Raw genomic sequence first — 16,822 nt, forward strand, 5'->3', positions numbered from 1 at the left:
CCAAAAACCCATCTGTACATCACCATCATCAAAGACCAAAGGTAGATAAAACCACAAAGATGGGGAGAAACCAGAGCAGAAAAGCTGAAAATTCTAAAAATCAGAGTGCTTCTTCTCCTCCAAAGGAATGCAGCTCCTCGCCAGCAATGGAACAAAGCTGGATGGAGAATGACTTTGATGAGTTGAGAGAAAAAGGCTTCACACAATCAGTAATAACAAACTTCTCCAAGCTAAAGGAGGAAGTTCAAACCCATCGCAAAGAAGCTAAAAACCTTGAAAAAAAGATTAGAGGAACGGCTAACTAGAAAAACAGTGTAGAAAAGTCCTTACATGACCTGATGGAGCTGAAAACCATGGCACAAGAACTACGTGACGCATGCACAAGCTTCAGTAGCCGATTCGATCAAGTGGAAGGAAGGGTATCAGTGATTGAAGATCAAATGAATGAAATGAAGTGAGAAGAGAAGTTTAGAGAAAAAAGAGTAAAAAGAAACGAACAAAGCCTCCAAGAAATTTGGAACTTTGTGAAAAGACCAAATCTACATCTGATTGGTGTACCTGAAAGTGACGGGGAGAATGGAACCAAGTTGGAAAACACTCTTTAGGATATTATCCAGGAGAACTTCCCCAACCTAGCGAGGCAGGCTAACATTCAAATTCAGGAAATACAGAGAACGCCACAAAGATACTCCTCGAGAAGAGCAACTCCAAGGCACATAATTGTCAGATTCACCAAAGTTGAAATGAAGGAAAAAAATGTTAAGGGCAGCCAGAGAGAAAGGTCAGGTTACCCACAAAGGGAAGCCAACATCAGACCAACAGCGGATCTCTCAGCAGAAACTCTATAAGCCAGAAGAGAGTGGGGGCCAATATTCAACATTCTTAAAGAAAAGAATTTTCAACCCAGAATTTCTTATCCAGCCAAACTAAGCTTCATAAGTGAAGGAGAAATAAAATCCTTTACAGACAAACAAATGCTGAGAGATTTTGTCACCACCAGGCCTGCCCTACAAGAGCTCCTGAAGGAAGCACTAAACATGGAAAGGAACAACCGGTATCAGCCACTGCAAAAACATGCCAAATTATAAAAACCATCAATGCTAGGAAGAAACTGCATCAACTAATGAGCAAAATAACCATCTAACATCATAATGACAGGATCGAATTCACACATAACAATATTAACCTTAAATGTAAATGGGCTAAATGCTCCAATTAAAAGACATAGACTGGCAAATTGGATAAAGACTCAAGACCCATCAGTGTGCTGTATTTAGGAGACCCATCTCACGTGCAGAGACACACACAGGCTTAAAATAAAGGGATGGCAGAAGATCTACCAAGCAAATGGAAAACAAAAAAAAGCAGGGGTTGCAATCCTAGTCACTGATAAAACAGACTTTAAACCAACAAAGATCAAAAGAGACAAAGAAAGCCGTTACATAATGGTAAAGGAATCAATTCAACAAGAAGAGCTAACTATCCTAAATATATATGCACCCAATACAGGAGCACCCAGATTCATAAAACAAGTCCTTAGAGACCTACAAAGAGATTTAGACTCCCACACAGTAATAATGGGAGACTTTAACACCCCACTGTCAATGTTAGACAGATCAATGAGACAGAAAGTTAATAAGGATATCCAGGAATTTAACTCAGCTCTGCACCAAGCAGACCTAATAGACATCTACAGAACTCTCCACCCCAAATCAACAGAATATACATTCTTCTCAGCACCACATCACACTTATTCCAAAATTGACCACATAGTTGGAAGTAAAGCACTCCTCAGCAAATGTAAAAGAACAGAAATTATATCAAACTGTCTGTCAGACCACAGTGCAATCAAACTAGAACTCAGGATTAAGAAACTCACTGAAAACCACTCAACTACATGGAAACTGAACAACCTGCTCCTGAATGACTACTGGGTACATAACGAAATGAAGGCAGAAATAAAGATGTTCTTTGAAACCAATGAGAACAAAGACACAACATACCAGAATCTCTGGGACACATTTAAAGCAGTGTGTAGAGGGAAATTTATAGCACTAAATGCCCACAAGAGAAAACGAGAAAGATCTAAAATTGACACCCTAACATCACAATTAAAAGAACCAGAGAAGAACAAACACATTCAAAAGCTAGCAGAAGGCAAGAAATAACTAAGATCAGAGCAGAACTGAAGGAGATAGAGACACAAAAAATCCTTCAAAAAATCAATGAATCCAGGAGCTGGTTTTTTGAAAAGATCAACAAAATTGATAGACTGCTAGCAAGACTAATAAAGAAGAAAAGAGAGAAGAATCAAATAGATGCAACAAAAATGATAAAGGGGATATCACCACCGATCCCACAGAAATACAACCTACCATCAGAGAATACTATAAACACCTCTACGCAAAAAAACAAACAAAAAAAAAAAACTAGAAAATCTAGAGGAAATGGATAAATTCCTGGACACACACACCCTCCCAAGACTAAACCAGGAAGAAGCTGAATCCTTGAATAGACCAATAACAGCTTCTGAAATTGAGGCAATAATTAATAGCCTACCAACCAAAAACAGTCCAGGACCAGACAGATTCACACCCGAATTCTACCAGAGGTACAAAGAGGAGCTAGTACCATTCCTTCTGAAACTATTCCAATCAACAGAAAAAGAGGGAATCCTCCCTAATTCATTTTATGAGGCCAACATCACCCTGATACCAAAGCGTGGCAGAGACACAACAAAAAAAGAGAATTTTAGACCAATATCCATGATGAACATCGATGCAAAAATCCTCCATAAAATACTGGCAAACCAAATCCAGCAGCACATCAAAAAGCTTATCCACCACGATCAAGTTGGCTTCATCCCTGGGATGCAAGGTTGGTTCAACATATGCAAATCAATAAATGGAATCCAGCATATAAACAGAACCAAAGACAAAAACCACATGATTATCTCAATAGATGCAGAAAAGGCCTTCGACAAAATTCAACATCCCTTTATGCTAAAAACGCTCAATAAACTAGGTATTGATGGGACATATCTCAAAATAATAAGAGCTATTTATGACAAACCCACAGCCAATATCATACTGAACGGGCAAAAACTGGAAGCATTCCCTTTGAAAACTGGCACAAGACAGTGATGCCCTCTCTCACCACTCCTATTCAACAGAGTGTTGGAAGTTCTGGCCAGGGCAATCGGGCAAGAGAAAGAAATAAAGGGTATTCAATTAGGAAAAGAGGAAGTCAAATTGTCCCTGTTTGCAGATGACATGACTGTATATCTAGAAAACCCTATCCTCTCAGCCCAGAATCTCCTTAAGCTGATTAGCAACTTCAGCAAAGTCTCAGGATATAAAATCAGTGTGCAAAAATCACAAGCATTTCTATACACCAATAACAGACAAACAGAGAGCCAAATCGTGAGTGAACTCCCATTCACAATTGCTTCAAAGAGAATCAAATACCTAGGAATCCAACTTACAAGGGACGTGAAGGACCTCTTCAAGGAGAACTACAAACCACTGCTCAACGAAATAAATGGAAGAACATTCCATGCTCATGGGTAGGAAGAATCAATATTGTGAAAATGGCCATACTGCCCAAGGTAATTTATAGATTCAATGCCATCCCCATCAAGCTACCAATGACTTTCTTCACAGAATTGGAAAAAACTACTTTAAAGTTCATATGGAACCAAAAAAGAGCCTGCATCGCCAAGACAATCCTAAGCCAAAAGAACAAAGCTGGAGACATCACGCTACCTGACTTCAAACTATACTACTACAAGGCTACAGTAACCAAAACACCATGGTACTGGTACCACAACAGAGATATAGACCAATGGAACTGAACAGAGCCCTCAGAAATAATACCACACATCTACAACCATCTGATCTTTGACAAACCTGACAAAAACAAGAAATAGGGAAAGGATTCCCTATATAATAAACGGTGCTGGGAAAACTGGCTAGCCATATGTAGAAAGCTGAAACTGGGTCCCTTCCTTACACCTTATACAAAAATTAATTCAAGATGGATTAAAGATTTACATGTTAGACCTAAAACCATAAAAACCCTAGAAGAAAACCTAGGCAATACCATTCAGGACATAGGCATGGGCAAGGACTTCATGACTAAAACACCAAAAGCAATGGCAACAAAAGCCAGAATTGACAAATGGGATCTAATTAAACTAAAGAGCTTCTGCACAGCAAAAGAAACTACCATCAGAGTGAACAGGCAACCTACAGAATGGGAGAAAATTTTTACAATCTACCCATCTGACAAAGGGCTAATATCCAGAATCTACCAAGAACTTAAACAAATTTACAAGAAAAAATCAAACAACCTCATCAAAAAGTGGGCAAAGGATATGAACAGACACTTCTCAAAAGAAGACATTTATGCAGCCAACAGACACATGAAAAAATGCTCATCATCACTGGCCATCAGAGAAATGCAAATCAAAACCACAATAAGATACCATCTCATGCCAGTTAGCATGGCGATCATTAAAAAGTCAGGAAACAACAGGTGCTGGAGAGGATGTGGAGAAATAGGAATGCTTTTACACTGTTGGTGGGAGTGTAAACTAATTCAACCATTGTGGAAGACAGTGTGATGATTCCACAAGGATCTAGAACTAGAAATACCATTTGACCCAGCCATCCCATTCCTGGGCATATACCCAAAGGATTATAAATCATGCTGCTATAAAGTCACATGCACACGTATGTTTACTGCAGCACTATTCACAATAGCAAAGACTTGGAACCAACCCAAATGCCGATCAATGATAGACTCGATTAAGAAAATGTGGCACATATACACCATGGAATACTATGCAGCCATAAAAAAGGATGAGTTCATGTCCTTTGTAGGGACATGGATGAAGCTGTAAACCATCATTCTGAGCAAACTATCGCAAGGACAGAAAACCAAGCACTGCATGTTCTCACTCACAGGTGGGAATTGAACAATGAGAACACTTGGACACAGGATGGGGAACATCACACACTGGGGCCTGTCGTAGGGTGGGGCGAGTGGGGAGGGATACCATTAGGAGATATACCTAATGTAAATGACAAGTTAACGGGTACAGCACACCAACATGACACATGTATACATATGTAACAAACCTGCACATTGTGCGCATGTACCCCATAACTTAAAGTATAATAATAAAATAAATAAATAAATAAACTAGGTATTAAAGGAACACACCTCAAAATAACCAGACCCATCTACAAAAAACCCACAGCCAACATTATATTGAACAGGGAAAAGCTGGAAGCATTCTTCTTGAAAACTGACACAAGAAAAGGATGCCCTCTCTCACAACTTGTATCCAACACAATATTCGAAGTCTTGGCCAGAACAATCAGTCAAGAGAAAGAAATGAAGGACATCCAAGTAGGAAGAGAGAAAGTCAAACTATCCCTGTTTGGAGAAAACATGATTCTATATATAGAAAACTGCAGAGCCTCGTCCCAAAAACTCCTTAATAAACAACTTCAGCAAAATTTTAGGACACAAAATCAATATATAAAAATCACTAGCATTCTTATACACCAACAACAGCCAAGCTGAGAGCAAAATCAGGAACGCAATCCTATTTACAACTGTCACAAAAAGAATAAAATACCTAGGAATACAGCTAACCAGGGAGATGAAAGATCTCTACAATGAGAATTACAAAACACTGCTTAAGGAAATCAGAGATAACACAAGCAAATGAAAAAACATTACATGCTCATGGATACGAAAAATCAATATCTTTAAAGTCACCATACTGCCCAAAGCAATGTACAGATTCAATGCTATTCCTCTCAAATTGCCAATGACACTCTTCACAGAACTAGAAAAAAATACTTTAAAATTCAGTGGTACCCAAAAAGAGCCTGAATAGTCAAGGCAATTCTAAGCAAAAGAACAAAGCTGGAGGCATCACGTTACCTGCCTTCAAACTATACTACAGGGCTACAGTAACCAAAACAGTATGGTACTGGTACAAAAACAGACACATAGACCGATGGAATAGAACAGGGAGCTCAGAAATAAGGCTGCACACCTATAATTATCTGATCTTCAACAAAGTTGACAAAATAAGCAATGGGGAAAGGTGCTGGGATAACCTTCTAGCCATATGCTAGCCATATATCTTACACCAGATACAAAAATCAACTCAAGATAGATAAAAGACTTAAATGTAAAACCCAAAACTATAAACACCCTGGAAGACAACCAAGGCAACACCATTCTAAACATAGGAATGGGCAAAGATTTCATGACAAAGACACCAAAAGCAATCACAACAAAAGCAAAAATTGACAAATGGTGTCTAATTAAACGTAAGAGCTTCTGCAGAGCAAAAGAAAGCATCAACAGAGTAAAAAGACAATCTAAAGAATGGGAAAGAAATATTTGCAAACTATGCATCTGACAAAGGTCCAATATGCACCATCTATAAGAAACTTTAATTTACAAGAAAAAAAGCAAAGAACCCCATTAAAAAGTGGCAAAGGACATGAACAGACACTTCTCGAAAGAAGACATACACACGGCCAATAAGCATATGAAGAAAAAAGCTCAACATCATTATCATTAGAGAAATGCAAATCAAAATGACAATGAAACATCATCTCATACAAGTCAGAATGGCTATTATTAAAAAGTAAAAAAAAAAGCAGGTGCTGTCAAGGTTGTGGAGAAAAAGAAATGTTTATACACTGTTGATGAGAGTATAAATTAGTTCAACCATTGTAGAAAGCAGTGTGGTGATTCCTAAAAGACCTGAAAACAGAACTAGAACTACCATTTGACCCAGGAATCTCATTATTGGGTATATACCCAAAGGAATATAAATCATTCTGCCATAAAGACATATCCACAAGTATGTTCATCGCAGCACTATTCACAATAGCAAAGACATAGAATCAACCTGAATGCCCATCAATAGTAAACTGGAAAAAGAAAATGTGATACATATACACATACATATACATATACATGAAGGTGCCAGATTGTTTTCATTTTTGTGTTTTTTGTTGGTGATTTTGCTGTTTAAAGGGTCCCAATGCCTAGTGCTGAAGTGCTATTTAGTGTTCCTAAGCACAAGAAGACTGTAACACACCTCATGGAGAAAATGCATGTCTTAGATAAGCTTTGTTCAGACATGAGTTATAGTGCTGTTGGGTGTGAGTTTAATGTTAATGAATCAACCATATATATTAAATAAGGTGTCTTTAAACAGAAACATACATAAATCAAACTTATGTATTGATCAGTTGACAAAAATGTGGCCAGAGATTGGTAGGAACCTAACCCTGTATTTCCTCTAAGACCAGTGGTTCAGTATTCACTAATTCAGTGTTTGTGGTGACTTTACAGTCCTAATTACTGTGAATAATGAGAACCGACTATAAATAGATTAGGTCAAATGCTCAGTGATTAACTTGTAAATGTTCAAATTGCCCATAAAAACACAACTGTAAAAATAATTGTTATGAAAACACAACTGTAAAAATAATTGTTAATACATTTATGTTTAGATAACATTTTATCATTTCTCACTGTTGGTACAATTGTGAAACTGCCTATGATATATAAGACCTCAGACACCTAAAAAGCAAAGAGATAAAAATATGTTGGAATGGGAGAATATCTCAAAGATGGTCTAGCACCTCTACTTTTGAAGCTATTTTTCTCTATTGCTTTGGAATGGCACTGATGCCATGGCTCCTTTCTTTACTTCCTTCAGGCCTCTATTCATATGTCATCTTACCACTGAGGCACTCTCTGATCTGGCTCTATAAAGAGCCCCTCAACTTCCATTCCCTTTACTTAGCTTTATTTTCCTCCATTGCTGTTATCATCATCTGACATATAACCAATCTATTTATTTGCTATTGTTTATCTCCTCCAACAAGATTGGAACCTCTATAGGGGCAAGTCCTTACATCTGGCACCTAGAACTGTGCATGGAACAAAGCAGGCATGCAAATAAATATTTGTTAAACAAACCACTAAATGAAAACAATAATGGATTCATAGGAGCTCAGTGCATGGTAAAAATTAGTCACATATGGCACAAGGTATCCTGGAATAAGGACATGAAATACTTCAGAAACTGTATCTTTGCTGCTAGAAATATTTTTTTAACTAAGACAAATTTGGAATTGACTTCCTAATTCCTACACTTTGTAGTAAAGAAAGGCCATCGATATCTTCTATGCATGTAACTTTAAGAAAAGTTTCCTTTGTATTAAAAAATCCAAACTTATGTGGAGAAATAGGAACACTTTTACACTGTTGGTGGGACTGTAAACTAGTTCAACCATTGTGGAAGTCAGTGTGGCTATTCCTCAGGGATCTAGAACTAGAAATACCATTTGACCTAGCCATGCCATTACTGGGTATATACCCAAAGGACTATAAATCATGCTGCTATAAAGACACATGCACACGTATGTTTATTGCGGCACTATTCACAATAGCAAAGACTTGGAACCAACCCAAATGTCCAACAACGATAGACTGCATTAAGAAAATGTGGCAGATATACACCGTGGAATACTATGCAGCCATAAAAAATGATGAGTTCATGTCCTTTGTAGGGACATGGATGAAACTGGAAATCATCATTCTCAGTAAACTATCGCCAAGGACAAAAAACCAAACACTGCATGTTCTCACTCATAGGTGGGAATTGAACAATGAGAACACATGGACACAGGAAGGGGAACATCACACTCCGGGGACTGTTGTGGGGTGGGGGGAGGGGGGAGGGATAGCATTAGGAGATATACCTAATGCTAAATGACGAGTTAATGGGTGCAGCACACCAACATGGCACATGGATACATATGTAACAAACCTGCACATTGTGCACATGTACCCTAAAACTTAAAGTATAATAATAATAAAATAAATCCAAACATGAAATAAAGAAAGTAGAGGACTTTTTACATATAGAAGAGGTTTTTTCATTTAAAAATGGTTTTATTTCAGAAATTCTTTAGATGGTAAGCTTTCCTAGAATATAGCAAATATCATTTACCAAAAATATATGAGCTACACAAAAAAATTTAGGCTCATATCTGCTAATAGAAGTAGTGCTATTTTCGTAAACTCACACTTAAGATAAAACGTTTAATCCCTCTTCCATACTTCCATCCCAGCAGGGGTGCTATTCCCCACTCCCTGTTTGAACTGCCATTTTAACCTGATTTCTTACCAAATTATTCAGCTATGATGAGAGTTTGATTCTGAGTCAATAAGTATTAATATCATTCTGAAAAAATTATGTTACTACTGGTGTTGGCACATATTAGCACATACACACATGCAAATACCTAGCCAACCATAATAATTCATGCAGGACAGATTACCAATGTCCTCCCCTTACCCTAATAAAAGAAATGTATCTTTCTATAAATTAGAATGATGCCTCAGACCCCACAACTTTCAAAAATATATGCTATACCTGTGTGAATTGGTCACAGTCAACAATGCGGAAAGTTCTGCCATAAATTGTGATGTTTATTCCTCGATTTAGGTCTTTCCAGTGGTAATGGTCACCCCGGTCATTCTTGGCTAGCCGCTGGCGTTTTATTAACTTGCCTTGAGGGATTCCAGAATTTTCTACAACAGGCTCTATGACAGACATGCTGTCATCTTCTAGATAATAGTAAATGTTCACTTGACGGATCCTATACCGTTCCTCAGTTGACATAGGAACATCTTCTTGGAAATAGGCATCAAATTTCAGTACCTATAACATGCAAGGAAAGGAGAAATGGTGTACTATTAGCTTGTCATAGTCATCTGAAAAATATCAAGTACCTTCCTGAAAACAGAACCACACAGGGAGATTTTAACACTCGTCACTCCTATCCTGTAAATCTTGATACTCTAAAACTACAGACACTGCAAACTATAGTCCATGGGACAAACCTAACCTGCCACCTGTTTTTTTTATGACCTGCAAGCTAAGAATGGGTTTTACACATTTAAATGGTTTAAAAAATTTAAAAAAATATTTCATAACACATGGAAATTATAAAAATTTAAATTTTCAATCCACAAATAATTATGCAAATAATTTACGCTTTTTTGTTAACAGCTACTCTCCCATTACAAGGGAAGAGTTGAATAGTTGTGACAGAGATACACAGACTAAATTGTGTCCTCCTCATCCCCAAAATTCCTATGTTGAACCCCTAGCCCTCAATGTGACTATATTTGGAGACAGGATCCTTAGGAAGTAATTAAGGTTAAATGAGATCTTAAGGATAGAGGTATGCCACTTTTAAGTCTAATCCCACAGAACTGGTGGCCTTAGAAGAGAAGAAGAAGAGAAAGAGAGTTACTTCCCTCCCCTAACTCTCACATGTACACACCAAGGTAAGGCCACATGAAGACACAGCAAGAAGACCGTTGTATGCAAGCCAGGAAGAGAGCCCTCACCAGAATTCAAACCAGCTGGCACCTTGATCTTGGACCTCCAACCTCCAGAACTGTGAGAAAATAAATTCTATTATTTAAGCCACTCAATCTGTGGTATTTTGTTGTGGCAGACTACGCAGACTAAAACCACTGCAATGGCCAAAATATATGCTAACTGCCCCTTTACAGAAAAAGTTTGTTGACATCTGCTTTAAATACTCACAATGTGTATAAATTATTTATTGCATATGTTCCTTGGTGAGAATACATCTTAAAGGACTTAACTCTACTTGCTTCACCTCCATGTCAGAAGTCCCTCCCAGAACTTCTGGGAAGAGTAAAAAATCTTGGGTAAGATTGCAATTTTTGGTTTCAAACTGAAAATGAAGGCTTAATTGCACTTCCTTAGAAGTGTAGTCCTTTGTAAATATATATTAATTACATTCATTATTATAGACTTTATATGAATGACTTTCACATCATCAATCCGCTATAGAATCTTTGAAGGGTGTGTACATACCCTCATCATCAATCCACTATAGAATCTCTAAAAGATGTGTAAATACCCTCATTGTGCTCAGGAACATATATATCACATCGAGCAAACCATTGGTCCTCTGGGGAGCATCATCATCAATGTGAAGTCAAAATGGTATCAATATATAGATTGCACATTTAAAAAACATAAAACATGCCAGGCGCGGTGGCTTACGCCTGTAATCCCAGCACTCCGGGAGGCCGAGGCAGGCAGATCACCTGAGTTAAGGTGTTTGAGACCAGCCTGGCCAACATGGTGAAACCCCATCTGTACTAAAAATACAAAAATTAGCCAGGCTTGGTGGTGGGCAAATTTAATTCCACCTACTTGGGAGGCTGTGGTAGGAGAATCATTTGAACCCAGGAGGTGGAGGCTGCAGTGAGCTGAGTTAGCGCCACTGCACTCCAGCATGGGTGACAGAGTGAGACTCTATCTCAAAAAAATAAAAAATTAAAAGCATAAAACAATATTATAAAAAGCATATGTTAACATGCTTTGGGATTTTTCAATCTCTGTTATTTTGTCTCAGTTTTTAATGTGTCTTTTCAAGGAGAGAAAGTATTAGAATGGGATTCTAAGCAGGCAAGATAGTTTACCCAAGCTTCTACTAGAATAAGAGGAACAAATCAAGAAGATCCTAAATGAAACACAAATATGGCTTGATAAATGGAAAGATGAAATAATTCTGTACACGGGCACTGTTGCTAAAAAAAAAAAAAAAAAAGAGTAGCGTAACTACTGTGGAAAAACAAGATAAAAACCAAGGGAACTGGCAAGTGCATACAAGTGCATAGGAGAAATGTGAATATAATGAAGGCCTTAAAACTCATAATAAAAAGATAAAATGGATAAGTGCAGTGGAATGTTTGAAGGAGAAAAATAACATGGTAAAAGCAAAGGACAGATAATGTTGAAGTCACATTTTAGATCAACTGCAAAGAACTGAAAGGGGGGACGTGATCATAGTGATTCATATATAAAATGGCCTGTATCTGAGCCATATATTTATAAATACATAAAATGTTAAAGCTGAACTGATCAGCTAGCCCAACCCCACTTATTTTATAAGGGAGGAAACTGAGACCCAGGGTGGTAAGGTGGCTTGCCTGAGGCCATGTAAGGGGTTAGGGCCAGAACTGGAACTAAAATTCAGACTATTAACTCACAACCCAATATTCTCTCCACACATCTTGCTACTTCTCAGGTAACGAATGCTATCGTGGTTCCAAGAAGGAACCTGTGTGGGCTAAAGTGGTCAGAGAAAGCTTAACTAGGAGGAAACAAGAGACGTATTAGATTTGAAGAGTGAAAGATTTTAGATCAGCAGAGGATACAAGGGGGGCTTCTAAGCAGTAGTAATAACAGAAGCAGAGGAAGGAAACCCAGCAGCAGTATGCAGGCTATGATGGAGGAGGAAGTACTAGGCATGGCAATCAGACTGAAAGCCCCTTCAATAGTCCAGGTCTGCAGTAATTAATTACCAGCAATGGAAAAGCAGAAGTCTGATTGGATTGATAGTAAGGAAGTGGGAAGATGGAAGCAGATGAGGTGCTGAGGAAAACCCAGTGCTGGCGATATAGTGGTGTATCAGAAATGTAAACATAAGGAGAAGATAATTTGGGTATGGCAGATGGTGAGTTTGATTTTAGACTTACTGAATTTAAGTGACAGCACAAGTTGTATACTGCAGGGGGTAATTTATATTGCAGGACTGGGTTTAGGGGAAGAAGTAAATATTACAGAACATTCAAGGATAATGCAAACATTTTTGGCCAAGCAACTGAAAGAATAGAATTACTATCAAATTGATCTGAAGATTGCTGCAGAACAGATTTGGGGGGTAAGAAGACAAAATTGGGAATTCAGTTTTAGATATGCTTAATTTGAGATATTTATTAGACATTCAAGAGGAGATGTCAAATAGGCATTTATGTATACATATGTTTAGAGGACAACTTATCATCATAAAGAGGACATTTCAAGCCATGAACCTGGACAACTCACCAAAGGAGTGAGAAGAGAATCACAGAGAAGATAACCAAAGATCGAGTCTATGGCCACAGCCATGTTCCCAAACCATCTGTTTTCTAAGATTGGTGGGCATGAAAATGCCTATGGCAACAGGAAGTTGGCCTCAGAATGGGAGGCAAGGAGATACATATATATATCTATATATCTATATATCTATATATATATCTAGATATAGTCTTGTTTTATATATATACATATATATAGTCTTGTTTTATATATATATATATATGTAAGGTCTCAGGTAAAGAATATGCTAACTGAAAAGAATTACTTAACTGATTGTTAATTTTTAAAAGGCACTTATCTATTTATTAAGAACAGAATTAAGAGTTCTGTGCTCCTCCCACAAAGAATAAATGGGGTAGAAGAGTTAATGTAGAAAAGCTCTTTGGAAAGTTTCCCTGGAATCATGGCAGATGGAAGGCAGGACTAGATTGCAGCTCCCACTCAGATGGGCAGAGCAGCGTGTGAAGGCTCGCACTGTGAACTTTTGCTCCAGGATGACTGCAGGAATAAATTAGGAAAGCAGAGAGAATCCACAGACCCTCTGAAGGAAGCAAATTGCTCCTGCAGGACCCAGAAGACATCCCAAATACTGTGAGTGCCCAAACTATGGAAGTGGGAAAGGGAGATCAGCTGCCCCCGAACACACACCCCCACTGAGGAACCTGAAGATCTAGATTACAGGAGCAGGAGAAGATTCTGACCTTACCTGGAGCTGGGTCAATTCAGAGAGCCGAGTGAAATACGGGGGTAGAGGAAGCAGTGGGAAAAGTCCTATGGTCTCGCTGGGGTCCCCTACCAAGCCATTTCTGCCTTGCTTCACAGGGGTACTTGGGGAGGGCAACCAGAGGCACTGGGAAAAGGCCACAGGAAGAAGGGAACCTCCAGCTAAACTTTGTAACGATTTGAACCAATCGAGAAGTCTCCTGGCCAGAACTAAGGAGAGGGTATGAATCCAGTGTACAGATTCCACAGGTGGGGGAAGAAGGAAAGCCCCACTTGCTTTCAAAGCTGGAAGGCAGATAGCCTGGGGCAAGTTCTCAGCCCTGCTCGCCCACTGCCTGGAAACAGACTTGGTGCTGTTGGAGAGGGGCGGGACAGTGGGAGTGAGATTGGACCTTTGGGTTGCATGGGAGCTGGGTGAGGTCTATGACTGCTGGCTTTCCCCCACTTCCCTGACAACCTGAAGTACACAGTAGAGGCAGCCATAATCTTCCTAGGAACACAACTCCATTGACCTCAGACCCTCACCCCCATCCTCCACAGCAGCCACAGCAAGACCTGCCCAAGGAGAGTCTGAGCTCAAACACATCTTGCCCTGCCCCAACCTAACGGTCCTTCCCTACCCACCCTGGTAACTGAAGACAAAGGGCATATACTCTTGGGAGTTCTAGGGGCCCACCCACTGCCTGTTCCCTGCCGTACTACCACAGCTAATGCTATCTTGAAAACACCACCTCCTGGCAGGAGACCAACCAGCACAAAAATAGTACATTAAACAACCAAGGCTAAGGACCCTCACAGAGTCCGTTTCACCCCCCTGCCACCTCCACCGGAGCAGGTGCTGGTATCCATGGCTGAGAGACCCACAGATGGCTCACAGCACAGGACTCTGTGCAGACAACCCCCAGTACCAGCCTGGAGTCTGGTAGACTTGCTGGATGGCTAGATCCAGAAGACAGACAACAATCACTACAGCTCGGCTCTCAGAAAGCCACATCCATAGGAAAAGGGAGAGAATGCTACATCAAGGGAATACCCCGTGGGACAAAAGAATCTGAACAACAGCCTTGAGCCCTAGACCTTCCCTCTGAGAGTCTACCCAAATGAGAAGAACCAGAAAACCAACTCTGGTAATATGACAAAACAAGGTTCTTTAATGCCCCCCCAAAAATCACACTAGCTCACCAGCAATAGATTGAAACCAAGAAGAAATCCCTAATTTACCTAATAATTTAGAAGGTTCGTTATTAAGCTAATCAGGGAGGCACCAGAGAAAGGCAAAGCCCAATTTAAGGAAATAAAAAAGATGATACAAGAAGTGAAGGGAATTTTTTTTCAATGAAATAGCATAAATAAAAAACAACCAAAACTTCAGGAAACAATGGATGTGCTTATAGAAATGCAAACTGCTCTGGAAAGTCTCCGCAATAGAATCAAACAAGCAGAAGAAAGAACTTCAGAGCTCAAAGATAAGGTTTTCTAATTAACCCAATCCAACAAAGACAAAGAAAAAAGAATAAGAAAATATGAACAAAGCCTCTAAAAAGTTTGGGATTATGTTAAATCACCAAACCTAAGAATAATCAGCATTCCTGAAGAGAAATCTAAAAGTCTGGAAAACATATTTGGGGGAATAATCAAGGAAAACTTCTCTAGACATCCAAACACAAGAAGCTCAAAGAATACCTGAGAAATTCACTACAAAAAGATCATCACCTAGGCACACTTTCCTCAGGTTATTTAAAGTTAAGATGAAGGAAAGAATCTTAAGAGCTGTGAGGCAAATGCACCAGGTCACCTATAAAGGAAAACCTATCAGATTAATAGCAGTTTCTCAGCAGAAACCCTACAAGCTAGAAGGGATTGAGGCCCTATCTTCAGCCTCCTTAAACAAAAGAATTATCAGCCAAGAATTTTGCATTCAGTGAAACTAAGCTTCATAAATGAAGGAAAGATACAGTCTTTTTCAGAAAAACAAATTCTGAGAGAATTTGCCACTACCAAGCTAGCACTATAAGAGCTGCTAAAAAGAGCTCTAAATCTTGAAACAAATCAAAACACATCAAAACAGAACCTCTTTAAAGCATAAATCTCACAGGACCTATAAAACAAAAATACAATTAAAAACAAAAAACAAAAAATCCAGGTATACAGACAACAAATACCATGATGAACGGAATGGTATCTCACATCTTAATACTAATGTTGAATGTAAATAGCCTAAATGCTCCAACTAAAAGATACAGAATTGCAGAATGGATAAGAATTCACCAACCATCTGCTGCCTTCAAGAGACTCACCTAATACATAAGGACTCATGTAAATTTAAGGTAAAGGGGTGATAAAGAAACTCCATGCAAATGGACACCAAAAGCGAGCAGGAGTAGCTATTCTTGTATCAGACAAAACAAACTTTAAAGCAACAGCAATTTAAAATGACAAAGAGGGGCATTATATAATGATAAAAGGCTTGTCCAACAGGAAAACATCATAATCCTAAATATATATGCACCTAATACTGGAGCACCCAATTTATAAAACAATTACTAATAGAGCTAAGAAATGAGATAGACAGCAACATAATAATAGGGAGGGACTTCAAAACTCCACTGACAGCACTAGCCAGGCCAAGACAGAAAGTCAACAAAGAAACAATGGATTTAAACTATACCCTGGAACAAATGGACTTAATATATTTACAGAACATTCTACCCAACAACGGCAGAATATACATTCTATTCAACAGCGCATGGAACTTTCTCCAAGACAGACCACATGATAGGCCACAAAATTAGCCTCAATAAATTTAAGAAAATTGAAATTATATCAAGCACTCTCTCAGACCATAGTGGAATAAAACTGGACATCAATTCCAAAAGGAATCTTCAAAACCACGCAAATACATGGAAATTAAATAACCTGCTCCTAAATGAGCTTTGGGTCAAAAATAAAGATGCAAATTAAACAATTATTCGAACTGAATGACAATAATGACACAACCTATCAAAGCCTCTGGGATACCGCAAAGGCAGTGCTAAGAGAAAAGTTCAAACCCCTAAACGCCTACATCAAAAAGTC

General features: G+C 38.7%; 1 protein-coding gene across 3 annotated transcripts in view; it reads right to left on the reverse strand.

The window, feature by feature from the left end:
* EFHC1 (EF-hand domain containing 1) overlaps positions 1–16,822 on the reverse strand; it is a 74,248-nt gene that overhangs the window by 45,802 nt on the left and 11,624 nt on the right. For all 3 annotated transcript variants that reach the window (XM_030804274.1, XM_003254153.4, XM_030804275.1), the window contains one exon: positions 9,488–9,775. In XM_030804274.1, coding sequence (XP_030660134.1) covers positions 9,488–9,775 — 288 coding nt within the window. The remainder of the gene's footprint in view (positions 1–9,487; positions 9,776–16,822) is intronic.

Source organism: Nomascus leucogenys, chromosome 22a, assembly GCF_006542625.1.
Source record: "Nomascus leucogenys isolate Asia chromosome 22a, Asia_NLE_v1, whole genome shotgun sequence".
Classification (NCBI taxonomy): Eukaryota; Metazoa; Chordata; class Mammalia; order Primates; family Hylobatidae; genus Nomascus; species Nomascus leucogenys.